General features: G+C 37.0%; 1 protein-coding gene across 1 annotated transcript in view; it reads left to right on the forward strand.

Annotated features, from left to right (window-relative positions):
• LOC150090151 (uncharacterized) overlaps positions 1-20,340 on the forward strand; it is a 118,008-nt gene that overhangs the window by 37,910 nt on the left and 59,758 nt on the right. The window contains exon 3 of the mRNA XM_090368973.1: positions 15,610-15,782. Within this exon, the coding sequence (XP_090225099.1) occupies positions 15,610-15,782 (173 nt within the window). The remainder of the gene's footprint in view (positions 1-15,609; positions 15,783-20,340) is intronic.

The raw sequence follows: 20,340 nt of genomic DNA on the forward strand, positions 1-20,340 counted from the left end.
AAATTTATTAATCTTATTAATTTTAATTGTTAATCAATTAAATTGTATTTAAATGGAAATCATGGCCCAGACTAGAGTAGTAAAGCGACAGGCACAAAGCTGCAGGAGTACCGTGACTTGCAAGAACTGAAGGGGGCAATTGTCCAATGTGTCACAGCTTAACAAAATGTGCAACTTGTGAAATGTTTGCAGATCTTTCTGGAACAGGACATGATCTAGTCAAGGGGGATGTCTTTGTATGTTCTAGGAGTGTGAAGAAATTAGGCACCAACTCGGCATTCTGATGGGCATTTATGAAAATTTGAACAGTAATATAGATCCCCTTGTAGGAATTAAAATGGGGCCCATCAAGATCTCATCCCAAACTCAACAGCAGAGCTCACACTTGTGCATCAGACAATTCTAAATGGGAAATATTCAGAGAAGTAATCAAATCAAAGAAGCTACTAGGCTTTTCATACCAATGAAGTACGTTGAAGACTTAGACGTCAGATGAACTATTGTGACATGTGGCACAGAAGAAAAGTGCAAGGGATGTATATAAATTATCAGGTGATGCAGAAGCCTATAGTAGCTATAAATTAGTATGTAATCATGTCACAAAGTACGTTAGGCAGTTAAGTCAGAATATGAGAAGTCTCCAACAAAGAATGCAAAGAAAAACAGCAAAGGCTTCTATGCTTATAATAACAGTAGAAGGAATGTGTTAACTGTTGATGACCCTGCTCAAGTTGTGAACAAATTGAATAGATATTTTGTATCTACATTCACACGTGAGGAATTCTTTAGGGAAGAGGATACCAGAAGTTTATCAAAATCTAACAAGGAGCTAAATGACTTTGTGATAACTGAAAGGAAAGTGGAGGAGACGTTGTTAAAGATGGATATAAAAAAAAGACTTTTGGGGTGAATGGAATCTATCCAGTTATATTAAGGGAGGCTGCAAAGGGATAAGCAAACTCTTAACCCTTATTATGAGAGCATCCTTGGATTCAGGAGAGGTCCCCATGGACTGAAGATGTGCAAATATACCCACAATTCATAAAGGGGATCAAAAGATGATGCGAATAATTACAGGCCTGTTAGCTTAATGTGTGTTCCAGGGAAAATAATGGGATCCCTAGGTGCAGCATTTTAAGGCACATCCGACCAGATATATATTTTAAAATTGCTTCATTTTTGGTTTAGTTACAGTCGGACCTGTGTTTAAAGAACTTCTCTATAGTGAATTTTTTGAATTTCTTTTGGTAATTACATTTAAAGTTTTCTGTAGAATGAAGAAAATTTCCATATAACGAACGGATTACGAGAGACTTAACTTTGTATGCCTTGTTTCCACCTCTTGCCTTTAGGCAATTTAAGCAATTAGAAAGTGCAAATTAAGGGTTAAGGGATTACCATTCCACAATATAAATGGAATGTAAGACATATGCAGCCACCTATCCCACATACCGAGAAGTCATGCCAGTCAACTACTTTCTATAGCCAGTCAAAAGATTAAGGCATATTCCAGACACAGATAATAACTTCTGGTCAACTTGTGTTCTTTGTTCAAAAATTAAATTTTATTAAAAGAAATACTGTTATCTTTGCACGTGCTACAAAAATTTTTGTGAGAGTGAAAAAAAAATTATAAATTCAGGATTTATAATCACTTACCGGGGGAAAAAAATATCGGGGAGGAACAGTGCTTTACAATTTCGAAAATAACAGAAATCCAATATGCTTAAAATACACATACATCACAGCCACAGGCTTCAACATCCAACAAATAGCCTCGCACTTCACGTACAAGATTGGCAGTACACGCCTCCATTCTAACTGTCATTTCATTTCAACTGAAGAAGGTTAACTAAACAACCGAAAGCTTTTATTTGTATGTATCTAATCTAATATATGTATATTTCCTATTATTAAACTTGTCACGATCTATATTTTTGTATCCGTTTCACTCTGAGCAACTGTAATTTAATAATAATAGATATTTGAAAAACAAAATTTTTCAAATATCTGTTGATATTTCAACAGATATATGAAAATCTGTAATCCCTTTACAACTTCTCCAATTTGTTCACGAGTATGGTTCCCAATTTGTTCACGAGTATGGTTCCCAATTTGTTCTAATACAGTGGTTCCCAACCGGTGGTTCATGAACCCCTGGGGGTTCACAAGTGTTCCAGGGGTTTGCACTAAAAATTCCACAATGGTGTCTGCTTAGATTTACATAGGCATATTATTGTAAACTACAAAATATAACTAATAATAAACAATAAAATTAAATAAAAAGTAAAGAATTGCCAAAGAAATAAACCACATCTCCCACAATTCCTTATAATTACTTTACTATCTTACAGTATACCATGTTAAATAAATATCTAAAATTTATTTCTTGACTAAATGTCTGAGTATGAAAAAGGTTGTTTATGCATGGGTAATGGGAGATATAATCAGATACATTCATACTACCTGTGTAGTAGAAATGATGGAAGTGCATTACCCATGCATAAACAACCTTTTTCATACTCTTTGACGTTTAGTCAAGAAATAGTTTAAGATTAAACCATGCACACCATCAAGCATCTCACATATTGTAGAGTTATACTTCATACCGGGTTGTCACTATTGCAACAACAGGGTACTTGCCCACCCACCGATGAGTAAGGCAACAAGCTTCGAAACGGTGCCATCTGGGTGGTGGTATCTACCGAGAATAAGTAACATTAGCCTGGTGAAGTTACTTATTCAAAGCAGTGCAATACCTCGGCCACTTGTTCTGAAATTTCATTCACAATATGAGATATGAATAAACGATGCATTAATACTACCTGGGTAGTAGAAAGGATGGAAGGACATTACCCATGCCTAAACAACCTTTTTTAAATAAATATATTTCCATACTTTTTTTTTTTTTTTTTCTCCCATTCTCAAGGATCATTGTTACATATAGATTTTTTTTTTTTTTTTTTTTTTAGAACCTATAGTACTAAGTATCCTGCATGGGTTGAAAAGATGAATGAAGATATTTGTTGACATTAGACTTGAACTTCTGCAGACTGTAATTTTCATGAAATACGTATGAAGGAAGGTTGTTCCAGAAAACAGAGGTTGAATGAATAAATGAGGAAGAAGAAAAGTTGGTTCAGTGAGTTTGAAGTTGGACAGTAAAAGGATGTTCACTGGTTGCATCACATGTTCGGGCTGCTTTAAAAGATAGAGTGAGAATTAGAGAAGCCAATTCAGAAGAACAGTACCCATGGAAGTATCTGTAGAAAAGACATGCGGCAGAAACAATGTCTAAGACAGAGTGGAGAGACTCTGTTAGAGATGAGTCATTAATTAACGTAACTGCCCTCTTTTGAATGGAATCTAGAAGCCTGCGAGAGGTTTTGGGGACACCACCCCAGATGTGGGAACAATATTCCATGGTAGGGCAGATTTGCGATTTGTACAGAGTGAACAGCTGCTTGGAAGAAAAATAATGCTGAGAGTGAAAGAGAAAAGCAAGTTTTTTTTTGCAATATTTGTAATGTGCTTGTGCCAAGAGAGATTAGAAGTTATGGTAATCCCCAAGATTTTGCCTAGGAATTAGTGTCATCGAAGATAAGCATAGGAGCAGAAGAATCCATTTTGCGAGATGTCAGAGAGGACTCAGTTATAGAAGGATTGAAATTAAGTTTTCTTTGCCTCACTGGAGAATTCCTGGAGATCAGCATTTAAAAATTTGGCAGTGGATACTCAAAGTTGAATCTGTTTCAGCAGGGCAGGGTTTCCCAAACTGGAAGGTGGAAAGTAATGTGCTATCACTAGCAAAACTATGGATAGGATTTCCGGTCAATGGAAGAAGGCCAGTAATATACAAGAGGAAAAGAGTGGGAGAAAGAACTGAACACCAGCATTAGTGGAGAACCAAGAAGACAGAGCTGTCTACCATTACCCACAGTGAATAGTCAGAGAAAAAACTGGATACCCAATTACATAGCTCACAAACCATAGGATGGAAGCTTATTTAGAAGGCCTTTATGCCAAACACAATCAAAAGCCTTTGAAATTCAGTTTTTTTTTTTGTTTTTTTTGTTATTTGGTTTTTAGGAACATTAGCAACTAAGGCCATATTGTTCCGGGGATATACGGTGGCCATTCCCTGACCTTTCTGCATCCTCCGTATTTGGTGGTTACGGGCTTGAACCCCGGTCTGATCAAGAAGCGTGTCCACGCACTGCTGCTCCTGCCCACCTTTGAAATTCAGTAGGAACTGAGATTCAGTGGAAATGAGAGTAGCCTTGTGCAGGTGAAGTTTTTATGGCTGAAGAACATAGAACTTTTTTCTGTTTTATTAACTTAAATTGGCATATTAAATTATTTTCTAGAGTAGCTCTATATTCCTAGTTACGATACTTTAAATTTTAATGTAGATAGAGATTTTTTTAGGTTATTACTTAGTATCGGTAAGGGTATCCAACCTACGGGTTTTACAAAATTTGCAGAGCCGAAGAACCGGAAGTTTTTTAGCTATAGTTAGCCGCTTTATTGACCAATTGTTATATTAAATTATTTTCTGTAAGTAGCTTATAGACCTAGGCAAGATTCTTGATTTATTCTGAATTGAGACAGCAAGATTTTGGAAGTTAATTAATATTTAAGTGTCTGTAGATTTACCGTTCGTAACTTGCCGCCATTGTTATACGATACAACGTTATATCCCGAACTAGATAGCGTTAGCTTAATATAGTATATAATATTATTAATTAATCAGTAAAATTTATTAATCTTGTTGAATTTCATTGTCAATTAATTGTACATTTAATTAAATATATATAACGACTTAGATTTTACGAATGTAACATAATTAATACATAACTTGATATGGAACTTATATAAAGAAACTAGAAGATAATACTTGACACTTAAAAAATAGATATATAGTGTTACAACTGCATTGGGATACAAGTTTAGAGTTATAATTTTTTTACTGAAATTGAAATTTTATTGAAATTGAATCGGAACCATGACTCAGACCAGTGCAGCAAAGCAAAAAGCTCAAGCTAAATGTAGTGCTGTGGCTGAGGGAAGAACTGAAGGGGGCAGTTGCCCTCTGAATCACAGCCTTTTAAAATGCATTGCTTGCTTGTTGTTTGTGGAGCAATCAGGTACGGGACATAATATTGCCAAGTGGGATGTCTTTGTGTGTGTGCGCGATGTAAGGAGTGTGAGGAAATGAGGCGACAACAGCGTTGTTATGGGCCTATATGAGAACTTGAAGGACAGGGTGGATGCCCTCGAAGGATCTAAATTGAGGGGCCCATCAAGCTCTCAGCTGCCCACATCAACACCAGAGCTTGCAATTGATCATTGCGCAACACAGTGGCAACCCCCAAGGCAGAATGTGCTGGTCCCACAGGAACTAGTAGTTGTTGGTGACTCTATTGTCAGGGAAATGGGGAACATGCCGTGTAAAAAGGATAGGTGGAATAGGACCAGGGTACATCTGCGAAGGGCAAAGGTTGATGACGTTGTAGAGCAGATATCATCTTTTAAGGGCACAAAAGGTGATATTGTTGTACACGTTAGCACTAATGATATTAAGAGTAGGGGACCGGTAGAATTAACTAACAAGTACAGGTCACTGTTGAAAAAAATCGTGAATTAGGGTTGAATTTGAAAGTGTCTGCAATTCTGCCCAGACACGATAGGAGGGAGTATATGATGAGAGCCTTGTCGATCAATTCGGACCTGGAAAGATTGTGCAAGGCTCAGGGGGTAGAATTTTTTTCAGCCTGGTCTGTACTTGTTAACAGGAGAGACTGCTTCTACAGGGATGGGATATACTTAAATAGAAAGGGTTCAAGAATATTTGCTGATGCTATCGAGGCAATGTTAGGCGAGTTTGAAAACTGCTAGCTTGGGGGGGGGGGATACAAGGACTAATAGATTAACAGTAGCCACTGGCAGAGGTGAAAGTGATTCTTGCACTACAACTATTGGAATGAACAGCAGCCAGGAAAACAAGATGCAGGGTATTTCAGAGACTGCTGGAAGTCATTGCAGTACAAGTAAACATGGGTTGTGTTAGGGTAGCTAAGAATAGGAACAGGTGAATGTATACTTGCATGTACACCAATGCTAGGAGTTTGGTAAATAAATTTGATGAATTTAAGGTATTGCTCAGAACATCAAAGGCAGATATTGTTGGGATATCAGAGACGTGGTGTCACACAGATATAAGGAATGCAGAACTGGAATTTGGGGAGTACAATGTGTACAGGAAGGATAGAGAAGATAAGAAGGGAGGAGGGGTTATACTATTAGTTAAGAAACACACAAAATCCAAGGAAGTGAAGCCAGTTGACATCGCTGGACAGTGCAGTGTCGTGTCAGTTTGGTGTGACATAAGCATTGGGAGATCAAAATTGAGAGTAGGAGTGTGCTATAGGCCTAATGACTCTGATGAGTATAATAAAGAAATGTACAAGTAAATAGTGGGCCAGTAAATCAGGGAGTTTTATAATGGGGGATTTTAATTTCCCAGATATTGACTGGAATTTGTGGGTTGGTCACTCACACGCTAGCAAGGCTTTTTGTGGATTTATTGGATGATTGTTTTCTACATCAACATGTTCGGGAGGCAACTATAGGGAGTAATACTCTTCATCTGATTATCAGTAGTGATTCTTCATGCATTAGGAATATGCAGATAAAGGAATCACTAGGTGGCAGTGATCAGTGTGCTGAAGTGGGATTTACCCAAAGAGGTAACTACTATCAAGTGTAAAGGGAAGGGTTTTTTGCTTTCGTAAAGGTGACTACGGTGGTCTGGGACAGCATTTAAATTCTATACGGTGGGACTAAGGGACTAACTGATGATGTTACCAACAGCAAATTCAAAATGGGAGGCATTCAAAGAATTTACCTTGGAACCTACTAGGCTTTACATACCAACTAAGAAATATTGTTCAAGGTTTAGGCCTAAATGGATGTCAGATGAACTAATGAGACATGTGGCAGAGAAGAAAAATGCATGGGATACATATAAATTAATGGGTGACATGGAAGCCTATGATAGATATAAGCTGGTCTGTAACCAAGTCACAAAGGAGATTAGGCAGGCAAAGGCAGATTATGAGAAATTCTTGGCAAAGGATGCAAAGAAAAACAGTTCTTTACCTATGTAAACTCTAGAAGGAAAGGGATGAATCAGATTGGTCCACTGGATATTGATGGTTCAACTGTTAATGATCCTGTTGAGGTGGCTAACAAACTAAATGAGTATTTTACATCTACATTCACCCATGAGGAGTTATTCGGGGAGGGGAATGCTGGAGGTGAGCTAAACTCTCTGCCAGTGAGCTGGATGATTTTGTAATAACTGAGAGGAAAGTGGAGGAGAAATTGTTGAAGATAAATATAAAAAAGGCACACGAGGTGTACAGGATCTATCCGGTTATATTTAAGGAGGCAGCAAAGGAAGTAAGAAAACCCTTAGCCATAATTATGAGAGCTTCTTTGGACTCAGGGGAGGTACCCATGTACTGGAGATGTACAAATGTGACCCCAATTCACAAAGGAGGATCAAAGGGCAACACAAGTAATTATAGACCTGTTGGTTTAACTTCTGTTCCAGGAAAATTAATGGAACACTGGGTAAAGAAGCACTGCAGGATCATCTAGACAAGACTTCAGTTATAGCTTGGACACAGGATGGTTTTGTTAAGGGAAAGTCTTGCCTGACCAATTTGATTGGATACTATGATGTGGTCACAAAGGAACTGAATGCAGGGAATAACTTTGATATTATATATTTGGATCTTAGAAAGGCTTTTGATACTGTTGCACATGGAAGACTGCTGCACAAATTGGAGCAGTGTGGCATTGGAGGCAAATTGCTACTATGGATAACTGGATGGTTGAGTGGGAGAAGACAGAGTGGTAATCAATGGACACTGCTCATCGTGGACTAATGTTATTAGTGGAGTCCCTCAGAGTTCAGTATTGGGTCTGTTGTTTTCTGTATTTATAAATGATATTGATCATGGTATATGAAGCTTAATGTCCATGTTTGCAGACGATACGAAGGTTGGCAGGGTTGTTAAGGACACTAATGACAGTACATTGCTGCAACAGGATCTAGAAAAGTTTAGCAGATGGGCTGAGAGGTGGCAAATGAAGTTTAACATTGACAAATGTAAAGTACTACATATGGGAAGCAGCAAACCCAGAGTGACATATCAACTCTGTGGTACTACACTGATAGTGGTAGAGAACAAAAAGGACCTGCGGGTAATTGTGCAGGCAGATATGAAGTTTTCTGAGCAGTGCCGATATCTGCAAGAGTAGCTCATAATGTCTTGTCAATGATATACAGGAATATTTCTAGCAGGGATAAGGAGGTGATTATCCCCTTGTATAAGGCAATGGTCAGGCCACACCTTGAGTACTGTATACAGGTCTGGAGGCCTCATTTTAAGAAGGATGTAGAGCTGTTGGAACGAGTACAGAGAAGGGCAACAAGATTAGTGAATGGAACAAAGGGTTGCTCTTACGAAGAAAGGCTTATATTTTGCAAATTACTGTGTCTGGAGACAAGGCTCCTGTGAGGTGATCTGATTGAGGTGTATAAAGCCTTGAATGGTTTGAGCATGCTCAATGCTGATGCAATTCTTCATCTTGCTCTGAATAATCATTTGAGAGGGCATAAATTCAAATTGAGGTAAGACAGATGTAGGGGAAAAAATGTGCAGAAGTTTGCATTTAGCCAGCGGATGGTTGGTTGGTGGAACAAACTTCCATCCTTTGTTGTGGAAGTTGATAGCCTAAATAAATTTTAAGGCTGAGCTGGACAGGTACTTGGAATGAACAGAGGGGTGAAATGGGGGCGTGTTGTTTTTTTTTTTTTTTTTTTTTTTGGCTGATGCTGCATAAGCTTGCTTTCTTGCATCATATGCCTATGCTAAATGTCAAGAGCAATGGCTTCAGTTCACCAAAAACTTTTCCATTGAATTTGTCCATAGATGTACATTTTTTCCAAGAGGAGTGTTTCCATTTAGAATGGGTTTCCTCAGCCTACAAGTTATTTTTTGTAGGAATTTTTTCCCGTCGTAAAGTGCAGTCCAAGGTGTCTTGGTCAGTTAAACCTCAGACTGTCATGCACTTCTGTTCTCCATCCATCCATGTCTTCCTCTTCTCCTTCTTTCAGGATAGCCTTTGGATATCTGGTTTCTTGCATCCATTTTACATGTCCATGCTATGTGAAACGCTTTTCTTTGATAGTGTTCATATTATTTTTCACTTCCGTTTTCTCTCTTATGTCTTCATTCTGTTTTCTGTCTCTTCTAGAAGTTCTTGCATAGATGTACATAAGCCAGAATATCACCAGTGGAACGACACTGATGGAATCCATGCTGGTGATCGTTGACCAGATGAAAGATTTCCAGGTAGTTTTAAGAGTTGGCAGTTAATTTATTTCTCCATTACTTTGGAAAGAGGAGAAGTAATCGCAATGGGACGATAATTGGATGGAAGGGTTTTGTTATCCTTTTTAGGAACTGGCTGGATGTGAGCAAATTTCCAAGCAGAAGCAAAAACACCTTTGAAATAAGAAAGTGAAGCAAACGACACAAAACAGGAGTAAATTCACGGGCACATGTTTTGAGAACAAGTGGAGAAATACCATCAGGACCTGGAGCTTTCGTAGCATCAGATTCATCAAAATCCTGACAGAAAATCACAGGATTCATTGAATGGAATGTAATGTGAGAATGGTTTGAGGTAATTTACCAAGATCATCTATACATGAGTTGGAAGAAAAATAGGTTGCTAGCAGGTCAGCTTTGTTTGGCTGATGTGGCAATAGAACCATCTGGTTTTGACAGAGGTGGGAACAGATGGGCAAAAGTTGCGGCCAATAGCTTTGGAAAGACCGAATGCTCGGCTACCATTTGGACAAGAAGCAAGTTTTCTACTCTTAGCCTGTTCAAAATCTAGTTTGCACTAATTAATAACTGCTTTACAAAGTATAAAAATAATACTTAATATAATTTTTATTACGCAATGTATCTCATATAAACGTAATGCTGGAAATATTTTATAATGAAAATTCAGTACATTTATACCATTTCAGAGAATATAGGCTTAGGGGTTCGCGATATAAATATTATGTTGAAAGGGGTTTGCTAGTTAAAAAAGGTTGGGAACCGCTGGTCTAATAGAACCTTATCTAAATGTAGAACTAGCACTATGAATTTTTCTTATCCTGCCTGTAACAGTAGCTTCTTGTGAAATGTCCTTCAAAGTGAGAAAAATTCAATTAAAATAATACACCTTCATTGCATATTTTTAGTTTATGTAATAATGTTAAAAGTACACGTAATATATTTCACAGTATTTTGTTTCAATGATTTTATACTAGATATATAAACATAAACTATCTGGTTTTCTAATTTCTTTGTAGTTTATATAGAATTGAATTCTCTGTAAATATAAATGAATATTTGAAAGTTTCTTTTTCTTTGATATTTTTGTTTTGTTATATTCATTGTATTTAAATTATTTTATTAATAAATATATGCAAATTGTAGACCATTGCAATAGTAATTTGTATAAATTCATAAAGTTTGCAGAGACGTAGCAAGGGGGTATAGATTGGGGGGATTTGCCCTGGGTACCGAGCTTCAGGGGTGCAAACTGAAGGAATTATCTATTACAATCAGGAAGACTTGTTGCCCCTCCCTGGGCGTCGACGACCCTAGCTATGCTGCTGAAAGATTGATTACCTGTATATATAATGGGGGCTGTACTTATAACACTTTTACCCCAGGCATAGGAGTGCCTAGTTCTGGCTCTGCTCCATGGATTTGTTAAGAGAAGGTCTTGTCTAACTAATGTGACAGGTTACTATGATGCAATGACCAAAGAAATGGATGCAAAAAATAATTTTGACATAATCTTGGATTTTGGGAAGGCTTTTGATACTTTTGCACATAAAGATTGCTCTACAGTTGGAGCAAGGTGGTATTCAGGGCAAGTTACTGCTATGAATAAAGGAATGGTTAAGTGGAAAAAATACTCCCAGGGGCTCACATCTGGTTAGTATGGGCTTTAACACACCCAGGGTCCTGAGCTGGATATCATCATTCTTCTCTTTTTTGGTGATTCTCTCTCTCTCTCTCTCTCTCTCTCTCTCTCTCTCTCTCTCTCTCTCTCTCTCTCTCTCTCTCTCCCTCTCCCTCTCAGGGTAGTTCGGGAATTTTTTTTTTTTTTTTTTTGGCTGGTGCAGCATAAGCCTCAGGCTTCCTTGCACCATATGGCTAATAATAATAATTCAGAGTAGTTACCAATGGGCACTGCTCTTCATGGACTAATGCTATTAGTGGAGTTTGCCAGGATTCAGTGCTGGACGCATTGTTGTTTTCAGTATTTATCAACGATATTGAAGGTATATATCAGGCTTAATGTCTTAAGATTGCAGATGATACAAACATTGGCAGGGTGGTTAATGACAGTCATCAAAGTGAGCCACAGCAGCAAGATACAGGAAAATTGCATTGGTGGGCTGAGAAATTGCAGTTGAAGTTTAATATTGATAAATGCAAGGTACTGCATATAGCTATCAGTAAACCCAGAGTAGCTTATCAACTGTGTGGTACTACACTCATGGCAGTGGTGAGTGAAAAAGACTTGGGGGGAAATTGTGCAGTCAGACATGAAATTCTCTGACAGTTCAGACATGCTGCTCTAACAGCTCATGGGGTTTTGTCAATGACATTCAGAAACTTTGCTAGCAGGGATAAGGAGGTGATTATCCCTATGTATAAGGTCATGATTAAGCCGCATTTTGAGTACTGTATACGGGTCTGGAGGCATCACTTTAGGAAGGATGTAGATCTAGTGGAATGGGTGTAGAGAAGGTCAACCAGACTGGTGAAGGAAACAAAAGAATGCTCTTACCTAGAAAAGCTTGTTCTGCATATTGTAGCGTCTTGAGATTAGGCATTTGTGGGAAGAGCTGATTGAGGTGTTTAAAGGCAAAGATGTTAATAGCATTCTTCCGCTTGCTGAGATTACACACATGAGCTGGCACAGATTCAAGTTCAGAAAGCATGGTTGCAGTATAGATGTGTGGAAGCTTGCCTTTAGCCAGTAGGTGGTTGATTGTTGGAACAGGCTTCCATCTGTTGTTGTGGAAGTGGATGAGTTGAATAAATTCGAGGAAGAACTAGAAAAATTCTTGGAAGGTATGAAATGTGTAGGCTTTTTTTTTTTTTTTTTTCGGTTGATGCTATATAAGCTTGCTAACTTGCATCATTTTCCATTATTATTATTACTACTGCTACTACAACAATAATTGCCAGTATGGAATTGTATTTGTAATTTTACTAATGATAACTCTTTCTACCTTGCCTGCACAAATGGCTTCAACATTTTGAATATCTACCACCAACTCCTCAAGTGTCATTCTCTGGATACCTGTGGAGCGATGGAAACTTAGTAACTTCAGTCCTAAAATTCAATCCTGCCTTTTTTTCTCACAAAAGAGTCTTATGCTCATGTTTGACAACACTCAGATTTCTAAATAAGGTGAAATGTATGTATAAGGGGTTACCCTGACTTCTAGTCTCTCTCTCTTGCCTTAAGCACCACAAATGTTGCTTACTTGGCATCAAAAAAAGAATAGATGTGTTTTCTTTTATGATCTCAGTGTTACTTTTCTTCTGTATAGTTTTCCTTTTTTTCTTTCCCTCCTCATCCTGTAAAAATCTAAAATCTGTCCTGCCATTAAATATTATTTCCACATCTGGAGCGATGCTCCCAAAACCACTCAAGCTCCTATATTCCATTCAAAAGAGGCACCCGTGTTAATTAATGATTCATTTCTTATGACGTTTCTCCACACTCTCTCTCTCCCAGATGGTTAGTGTCTGCTGCATGTCTTTTCTGTAGATACTTCCATTGTCAGTGCTCTTCTGAATTGGCAGCTATACTACTATAGTGGCATCCCATTTGCCTTCATTATGCGAACATATGCCACAACCAATGAGCATCCATTTATTGCCCAACTCTTGGTGTGCTTTTAGGGAAGAGAACATCAGAAGATATTTCCATTCATAAATTTGACCTGAGGTGATGAAGCTCTCCAGTTAAATATTAAAAGAAACGGCAAAAGAGGTAAGCAAACTTTTGGCCTTAGCCGTAATTATGAGAGTATCCTTGCATTCAGGGAATATATGTGCAAATGTCTCCTATTTACAAAGGGGATCAAAGGGTGTAGTGAGTAATTAACACATGAAATTGTTTCCATCTCTGTCCCCTTATTTTTGTGTCATCCTGAAAGGAGAAAATATATCCATTGTTAAGTTTGCTCAACCCTTTTAAGGTCTCTAATACCTCAATCAGTCTCTTTACGTAGCAATAACTCTTTTAAGGCAAGTGTCTTGAAATAAAGCTTCCAGATCTACTTTGTTTTTCTTAATATTTTACCGATTGCTTTATTTTTCTTGGGTTTTGTAGAATCAGTGTCTAGTTTCAGTTGTGATTAAGCTTCTGACCGGGCTAGCCAGGTGGGTAAATTGCCTGCCTGGCAACCCAAAGGTCGCGGGTTCGAATCCCGCCTCAGGCTTGGATCAAAGTACTGCAAAAACCTTGGGAGGTGCATTATGGCCACAGAAGCCGATGCGCCAACAACTAACAAAAAAAAAAAAAAAAAAGCTTCTTACCATCTTGAATATATTTGAATCATTTCCAGAATCACCAGTAGTTCCAAATTTGGTGGGATAACCAACTGAATCATAGTTAAAAAATGTTTAGAAAGAAAATGTATGTTATTTACTCAGTTGTGATTACAATTCAGCCTGATCCTGTCTTTTTCATAGAGGATTTGAGATACACAACTGAAATTGTCAATAAAATTCTGAAGACCATTATAAATATCTATTCAAGAGAGTTTGCTCTTAATACCACAAACAGATTATTTGTGGTATTAAGATTTTACATAATTCTCTGATGTATTTTTAGTTTAAGTTCTGTAAATTTGTTTTTCATTACATTGTACTCTAATTTTGTATTTGCATAATTTTTTCTCCACTTTGTAAAGTTATTTTAGCTTTTCTCTTGTGTGCTTTTAATTTGTCAGTTAATTCTGTGTGTAATATGATTTTAATGCAAGTCTTTTGCATGCAAGTTAATGTTTCTTATACTCATTGCATTTATTTACGATACACTGTTTACCATAAATAAATGCAGTGATCTTTTTTTTTTTAAATCAATAAAAAACTTTTTTTTTTGAAATTTTAAAATTGTTTTAAAATTTCTAAATACCATCAGTTCTGCTATAATGTGCATTTTGACAATGCGAATTTGCTCCAGTGCAACTGATATATTAAGGAACAATGCAAGTATAACACAATTTTCTTGTTCGCCCTGCGCGATTTCATTTGCTAGTAATACTGGGTGAATGCAAAACCCGGCACCAAGCTGAACATAGCGACCTGCACAGCAATACAAAGTTTACGATGCTTAAAAATGTCGTGTGTGAGAGCTATATTTCCCATTTACTGTAGTTGTGTTGGTCAGAGACACACTGTTGTCATTCGCTGTATTCACAAGATAACAGGTGATATTGTAGGCTGACTGATGTGTTTGGGAACTCACATTTTTCAGTTCGAACAGAAATTTCACGAGGCGGGATAGCGTCAGCGAAGTAGCACATTTGTGGAGGTCACTACCATAAAACAAAAACAATTTGCAGTTCCCAGTTTATTCGGCTTTTCTGTTAGTGCAATCTAATTATAAACAGGTAGCAAACTTGATCTTACTACATTTGTGATAATACCAATAGCTGGAATTCTGTGGGTTTTTACGTTAATATGGTGAAATGTGTTTCCCCTTCCATGAAATCTTCAATCATATAAAAAAACAAATTTTCAGAATCTTCTCTTCATTCCTATTTTTAAAGCATGAAATTGTTACCAAGTATCTCACTTGTGCGTGCCATGTTTGTCATCATTGATTGCTTATCTTTTTTACTGTTAAATTTTACAATCCAAAAAAAAAAATTCTGTGAACAGAAATATCAGTTAGTATGTATATATTACACTGCTATATTTACTGTAATATTTATGTATTTATTAGAAATTTAAGATGTTTAAACCTACTTACCACACTGAACTTTTTTTCTTTTTTTTTTTCTTTTTTTTTTTTTTGAGTTATCTGCCCCATCCCTATTTTTCCCATAAGTTCTCTTGTTTTTAATGCATGAAATGTCATAGCACAGATATTTTTAGGAACACATGTACTGCGTTATAGCAGAACTAACTGCATGGTAGTTATGAAGAGTTGTATCTCTATAAACTAAGCCTTTGTTGTATCCTGATCTGTCTTCAGAATTTAATCCTATATTAATTAGAATTATTAGTTCTTCACCTTCAGTACACAGTTATATTATGTCTGTAGCTAGCTGTCTTTTTCTATCCTATCTGCCACTAAAAATCACTTTTACTAGCTTGAGCATAATTACACAGAGAATTAGTCTAGAAAAATTAATATTGCAGAAATCTAATGTATATAAATGATAAAGCATGCTGCTCCTTTGTATAATAATTTGATTAAATATGCTTTAAGGTTATGGCTAACTCCACGCTTGGATTGTAGTCGGCCTGCTCAACAGCTAGACTACATGAACCTTGTACCTGAAAAACTTGATCAAGCTGGAATTTTTGGAACACCGTCCTATGAAAAGCTTGATAGACTTTTGCAAAGATTCAACAATATGATTCGCAGGAATCCATTGCCTGGTAAATACAGTTCTCTTATGTTTATGTAAAATGAAAATATAAAAGTTATTAGGTGTTAAAAGGATTCAAACTTGGATAAGTCAGTTCTGATATAAATTGACTGACTTGGTGAATATATGCTGATCTGCATGAAAAATATATAATTTTTAATTGATATAACCAGTGCTTTTTTTTTTGTTAAAAAAAAAAAAAAAATAGGTGCCAGTACTCATTTTTTGCTATCAGAAAAAATTGAAAATTAAAAGGATATGAAAAAATACTCTAAATTTTTTTTTCCTGATATTGTTACTTTAGTAGTAATGTTTTTGGAATAAGAACAACAAATTTAGTATATTAAGTTTATTATGCATAAATTTCTTATTCAAGTATAAAAAATAAGTAAAATAAGTAAATAAATCTGTCAACTACTGAGTGCCGGGCACTCAGGATGAAGGTACCATAGTCACGAATGGTCGTTAGTGTAGTATCTCAAATATAGCTTTGTGGTAACTGAAAAAAGTTTCTAGTACCCTGACTTGGTCTAAAACTGAGGAACTAACAAAAGGTTGTCTATTTGAGTCTTTCCAGTTGTGAATGTGAATGACGAGGGTGGAAGAAATATTTCCGGCTTCTTCCTGGAGAAGCGATTAATGTCTTCGGGGAGAAGCAACTGGCAGGTGAGGGCCATGCAGGTGCCTCCCCACCACCGCCGCCTCAAAGCTGGCTCTCTGAGTACCTCCTTGCCAGGACAACTCAAGCTTTGAAAATTGTTAAAAAATACTTCTCGTTACAAAATTTATAAATGACCTTTATAGAATTATTAACTAACTATTTAACAACCTTTTTGTCACCAAAAGGAGAGTTACTCATTACAAAGAAGCATGCTATCGAATAGCAATAAAAATTTGTTTTTTTTATTTTAACACAAAAAGTAAATGATAGATTTAAATCTGAATAGTTTTCCCTTGATAAGCATCGAATAATGCATAGCTAATGTGATTTTTAAATTTTTAGTTCCATTAATGACAGGAATAGAGGGGGGAACAGGAAAATTACATTTTCCTGTCTGGCGCTGCCATTTTTAATTTTAAAATTATATTTTAAACCTACTCGTTGAGCTCTTTCCAACAGTATATAATAAGCTATAGGTTGTCAACATTATTTTTTGTCATCCCATATTTTACCCCTCCCCATTTCTCAGACAAATTTTTGTCAACGATCATTGTGGCATTATGTTGGCCCACATGATGTACAAACCCATACAAAATTTCAAGCCAAATAGGCTGAGTGTTCCAGAGATACAATGCTGTGACAGAAGGGCAGACAGATACAACTGAGTGACATAAGGGTTCTTCATTAGACTACAGACCCTAAAAATAATAAGTAAAAATAATTTCATAATAAAGTTTTTATAGAATTTGTAACTAATAGAGTAAGCTTATCTGCAAAAAATTCTAAGTTCATTTCACAAATATACATGCTCAGTTCTAATCTCAATGATGTCCATTTCCACTTGCATTCTGGCAAATCACATGTACGAATCTCAGTTATCAGTTGATCCAACTACTACTCATCTCAGTTGCCCAAATTATTTGCTGTATGATTCCGTTCGCCTCAAAGGTGGTACTTGTGCATATGTCCGTTCCGATATTCCCTGTCAGAGACTTGATAATTTGGGATCTCCTCTTTTCGATCTTCTCTGGCTTAAATTCTCTCTACCTCATTCTGTCAAATTCATCTGTTGTTTCTACCATTCTCTGAACTCCACTAATCACTTGGAGCTCTTTGACTTCCTCTCTTTGCAACTTGACTTTCTCCAGTCCAACTTTCTTAACAGTGAGGTAATTTTCCTTGATGATTTTAATGTTCACAACTCCAGCTGGCTTCTGTTTTCTAGTCACGTTGCGCCCAGCTGGTCGAAATGCTGAGGCTTTTGCAATTACTAATGACCTCACACAGATTGTTCATTTACCTACCAGAATACCAGACAGTCCTAACCATACAGCCAACACGCTTGATCTTTTTCTCACAAACAACCCTTCTAAGTACACGGCTGAAGTGAGTGGTTCTTTAGGCACCTCAGATCATAACTTGGTGATTGTCTCTTCTCCAATGGAGCCTTTATCTCGTGACTATTCCCAACCTACTGTTGTTTGCCATTACAAGAATGCAAAATGGGATGACTTGTGAAATTTCTTTTCTTTGGTCGTATTACTGTTTCAAAACTTCTGATGTCGGCATTTGCTCAGATCGTATCAGTTAAATTATTCGTGTCAGTAAAAGGTCCACTATAAAACCTTGTCCTTTATCTAAACCTTGGTTTTCCAATAAATGTACTAAGGCTGTTCAAGAGAAGAATGTTGAATATTGGAATTGGCTTCTTTCCAATCCTTCAGTTTCAATTTCTTCCTACACCAAAGCTCGCATCAATTGTAAAGCAGTTATTAATCAGTCCAAACTAGATTTTGAACAAGTTAAGAGTAGAAAACTTGCTTCTTGTCCTAATGGTAGACGAGAATTCTGGTCTCTTGCCAAAGCTATTGACCCCAACCTTTTCCCATTTTCCCAACAGAACCATCTGTCAAAACCAGATGGTTCTGTTGTCACTTCAGCCAAGGATAAAGCTGACCTGCTAGCATTCCATTTTTCTTCCAGTTAATGTATTAATTATCTTGTTAAAACACAGCTGTGGTCTTACGTCAAAAGGATTTTGACGAAACTCGATGCTCAGAAAGCTCCAGGCCTGATGGTATTTTTCCACTTGTTCTCAAAACCTGTGCTCCTGAACTTACTCCTGTTCTTTGCTGCCTTTTCTCACTTTATTATTCCAAAGGTCTTTTTCCTTCTGCTTAGAAATTTCCTCATAACCAGCCATTTCCTAAAAAGGGTGACAAATCCCTCCCATCCAATTATCGTCTCATTGCAGTTGCTTCTACTCTTTCTAAAGTAATGGAAAAATCAATTAGCTGCCAACTCTTAAACTACCTAGAAACCTTTTGTCTGATCAACGATCACCATTATGGATTCTGTCAGTGTCGATCCACTGATGTTCTGGCTTATGTTATCCATTTATGGACAAATTCAATGAAAAAGTTTGGTGAAACACAAGCAGTTGCTCTTGACATCTCAAAGACTTTCAGTTGTGTTTGGCATAAAGGTCTTCTAAACAATCTTCCATCTTATGGTTTGCCGACTGTTTTTCGTAATTGTTTATTCAGTTTATCTCTGATTGCTCACTGGAGTGATGGTAGATGGCTCTCTGTCTTCTAACTTCTCCGCTAATGCTGTTGTCTCCTAAGGTTAATTTTTTCACCCCACTCTTTTCCTCTTTTATAATAATGACCTTCTTCCATTAACTGGAAATCCTATCCATAGTTTTGCCAATGATAGCACATTGCATTCCACTTTCTATTTTGAGAAACCTTGTCCTGCGCAATCAGCTTCCACTTCTTGAAAATCTGCTACCAATTCCTTAAATGCCGATCTCCATGTAATTCTCCAGTTGGGCAAAAACAACTTAGTTGATTTCAATCCTTTTAAAACTCAGTCTTGTCTTATATCTCGCAAAAAGGATTCTTCTGCTCCTATGCTTATCTTTGGTGACACTCCGATTTCTAGTCAAGGTGATATCTCTTTTGGGGATTACCCTGACTTCTAATCTCTCTTGGCACAAGCACATTACAAATATTATTTTTTCTACATCTAAAAAACTTGGTTTTCTTTTTCGCTGTCGGCGTTACTTTTCTTCCAAACAGTTGTTCACTCTGTACAAATCGCAAATCCGCCCTGCCATGGAATATTGTTCTCACATCTGGGGCAGTGCCCTAAAACCTCTCTCAGGCTTCTAGATTCCATTCAGTAGAGGGCAGTTAGGTTAATTAATGACTCGTCGCTAACAGAGTCTCTCCACTTGCTGTCTCATAGATGTACTGTTTCTGTTGCATGCCTTTCTACAGATACTTCCATAGCCACTGTTCTTCTGAATTGGCTTCTATAATTCCCCCTCTTTCAGAACAGTCTGAACATGTACCGCCACCTGCCAACATCCATTTACTGTCCGACTTCGAACTCACAGAACCAACTTTTCATCTTCCTCATTTATTCATCCAACTGCCATTTTCTGGAACAACCTTCCTTCATATGTATTTCTTGAAAATTAGTCTACAGAAGTTCAAGTCCAATGTCAACAAATATCTTCTTTCGTCTTCCCAACCTCCAACCCAAGCACAGTTCTAAGTACTATGGGTTCTAATACCTCTCCTGTTTGGGTTTTCATTAAAAAAAATAAAAAATAAAAAAAAAGAATATTCCAAATTAAATTTTCATCTGACATCCTGTGCCAACTTCTTTTCTTCCTCTTTGTTGTGTCTCTTCCTGAATGACGTTTCCGAAGCAGCCATGAATCGACATATTTTGCTGGATCAAACTGGGTTAGCAGTTGGCCTACAATTTTAAGAAACTGTTTTTGTCATCGACGAAGCTCTGGTTGGGCTGGCGATCAGATTCATTTGTGAGAATTCTTGTTCACATTCACTCGAGGAAATTGGTATTGTACTCAGAGCATCCATCAAATGCTTCA

This window comes from Mastigoproctus giganteus, chromosome 2 (genome assembly GCF_048544385.1).
Source record: "Mastigoproctus giganteus isolate SK-2022 chromosome 2, ASM4854438v1, whole genome shotgun sequence".
NCBI lineage: Eukaryota > Metazoa > Arthropoda > Arachnida > Uropygi > Thelyphonidae > Mastigoproctus > Mastigoproctus giganteus.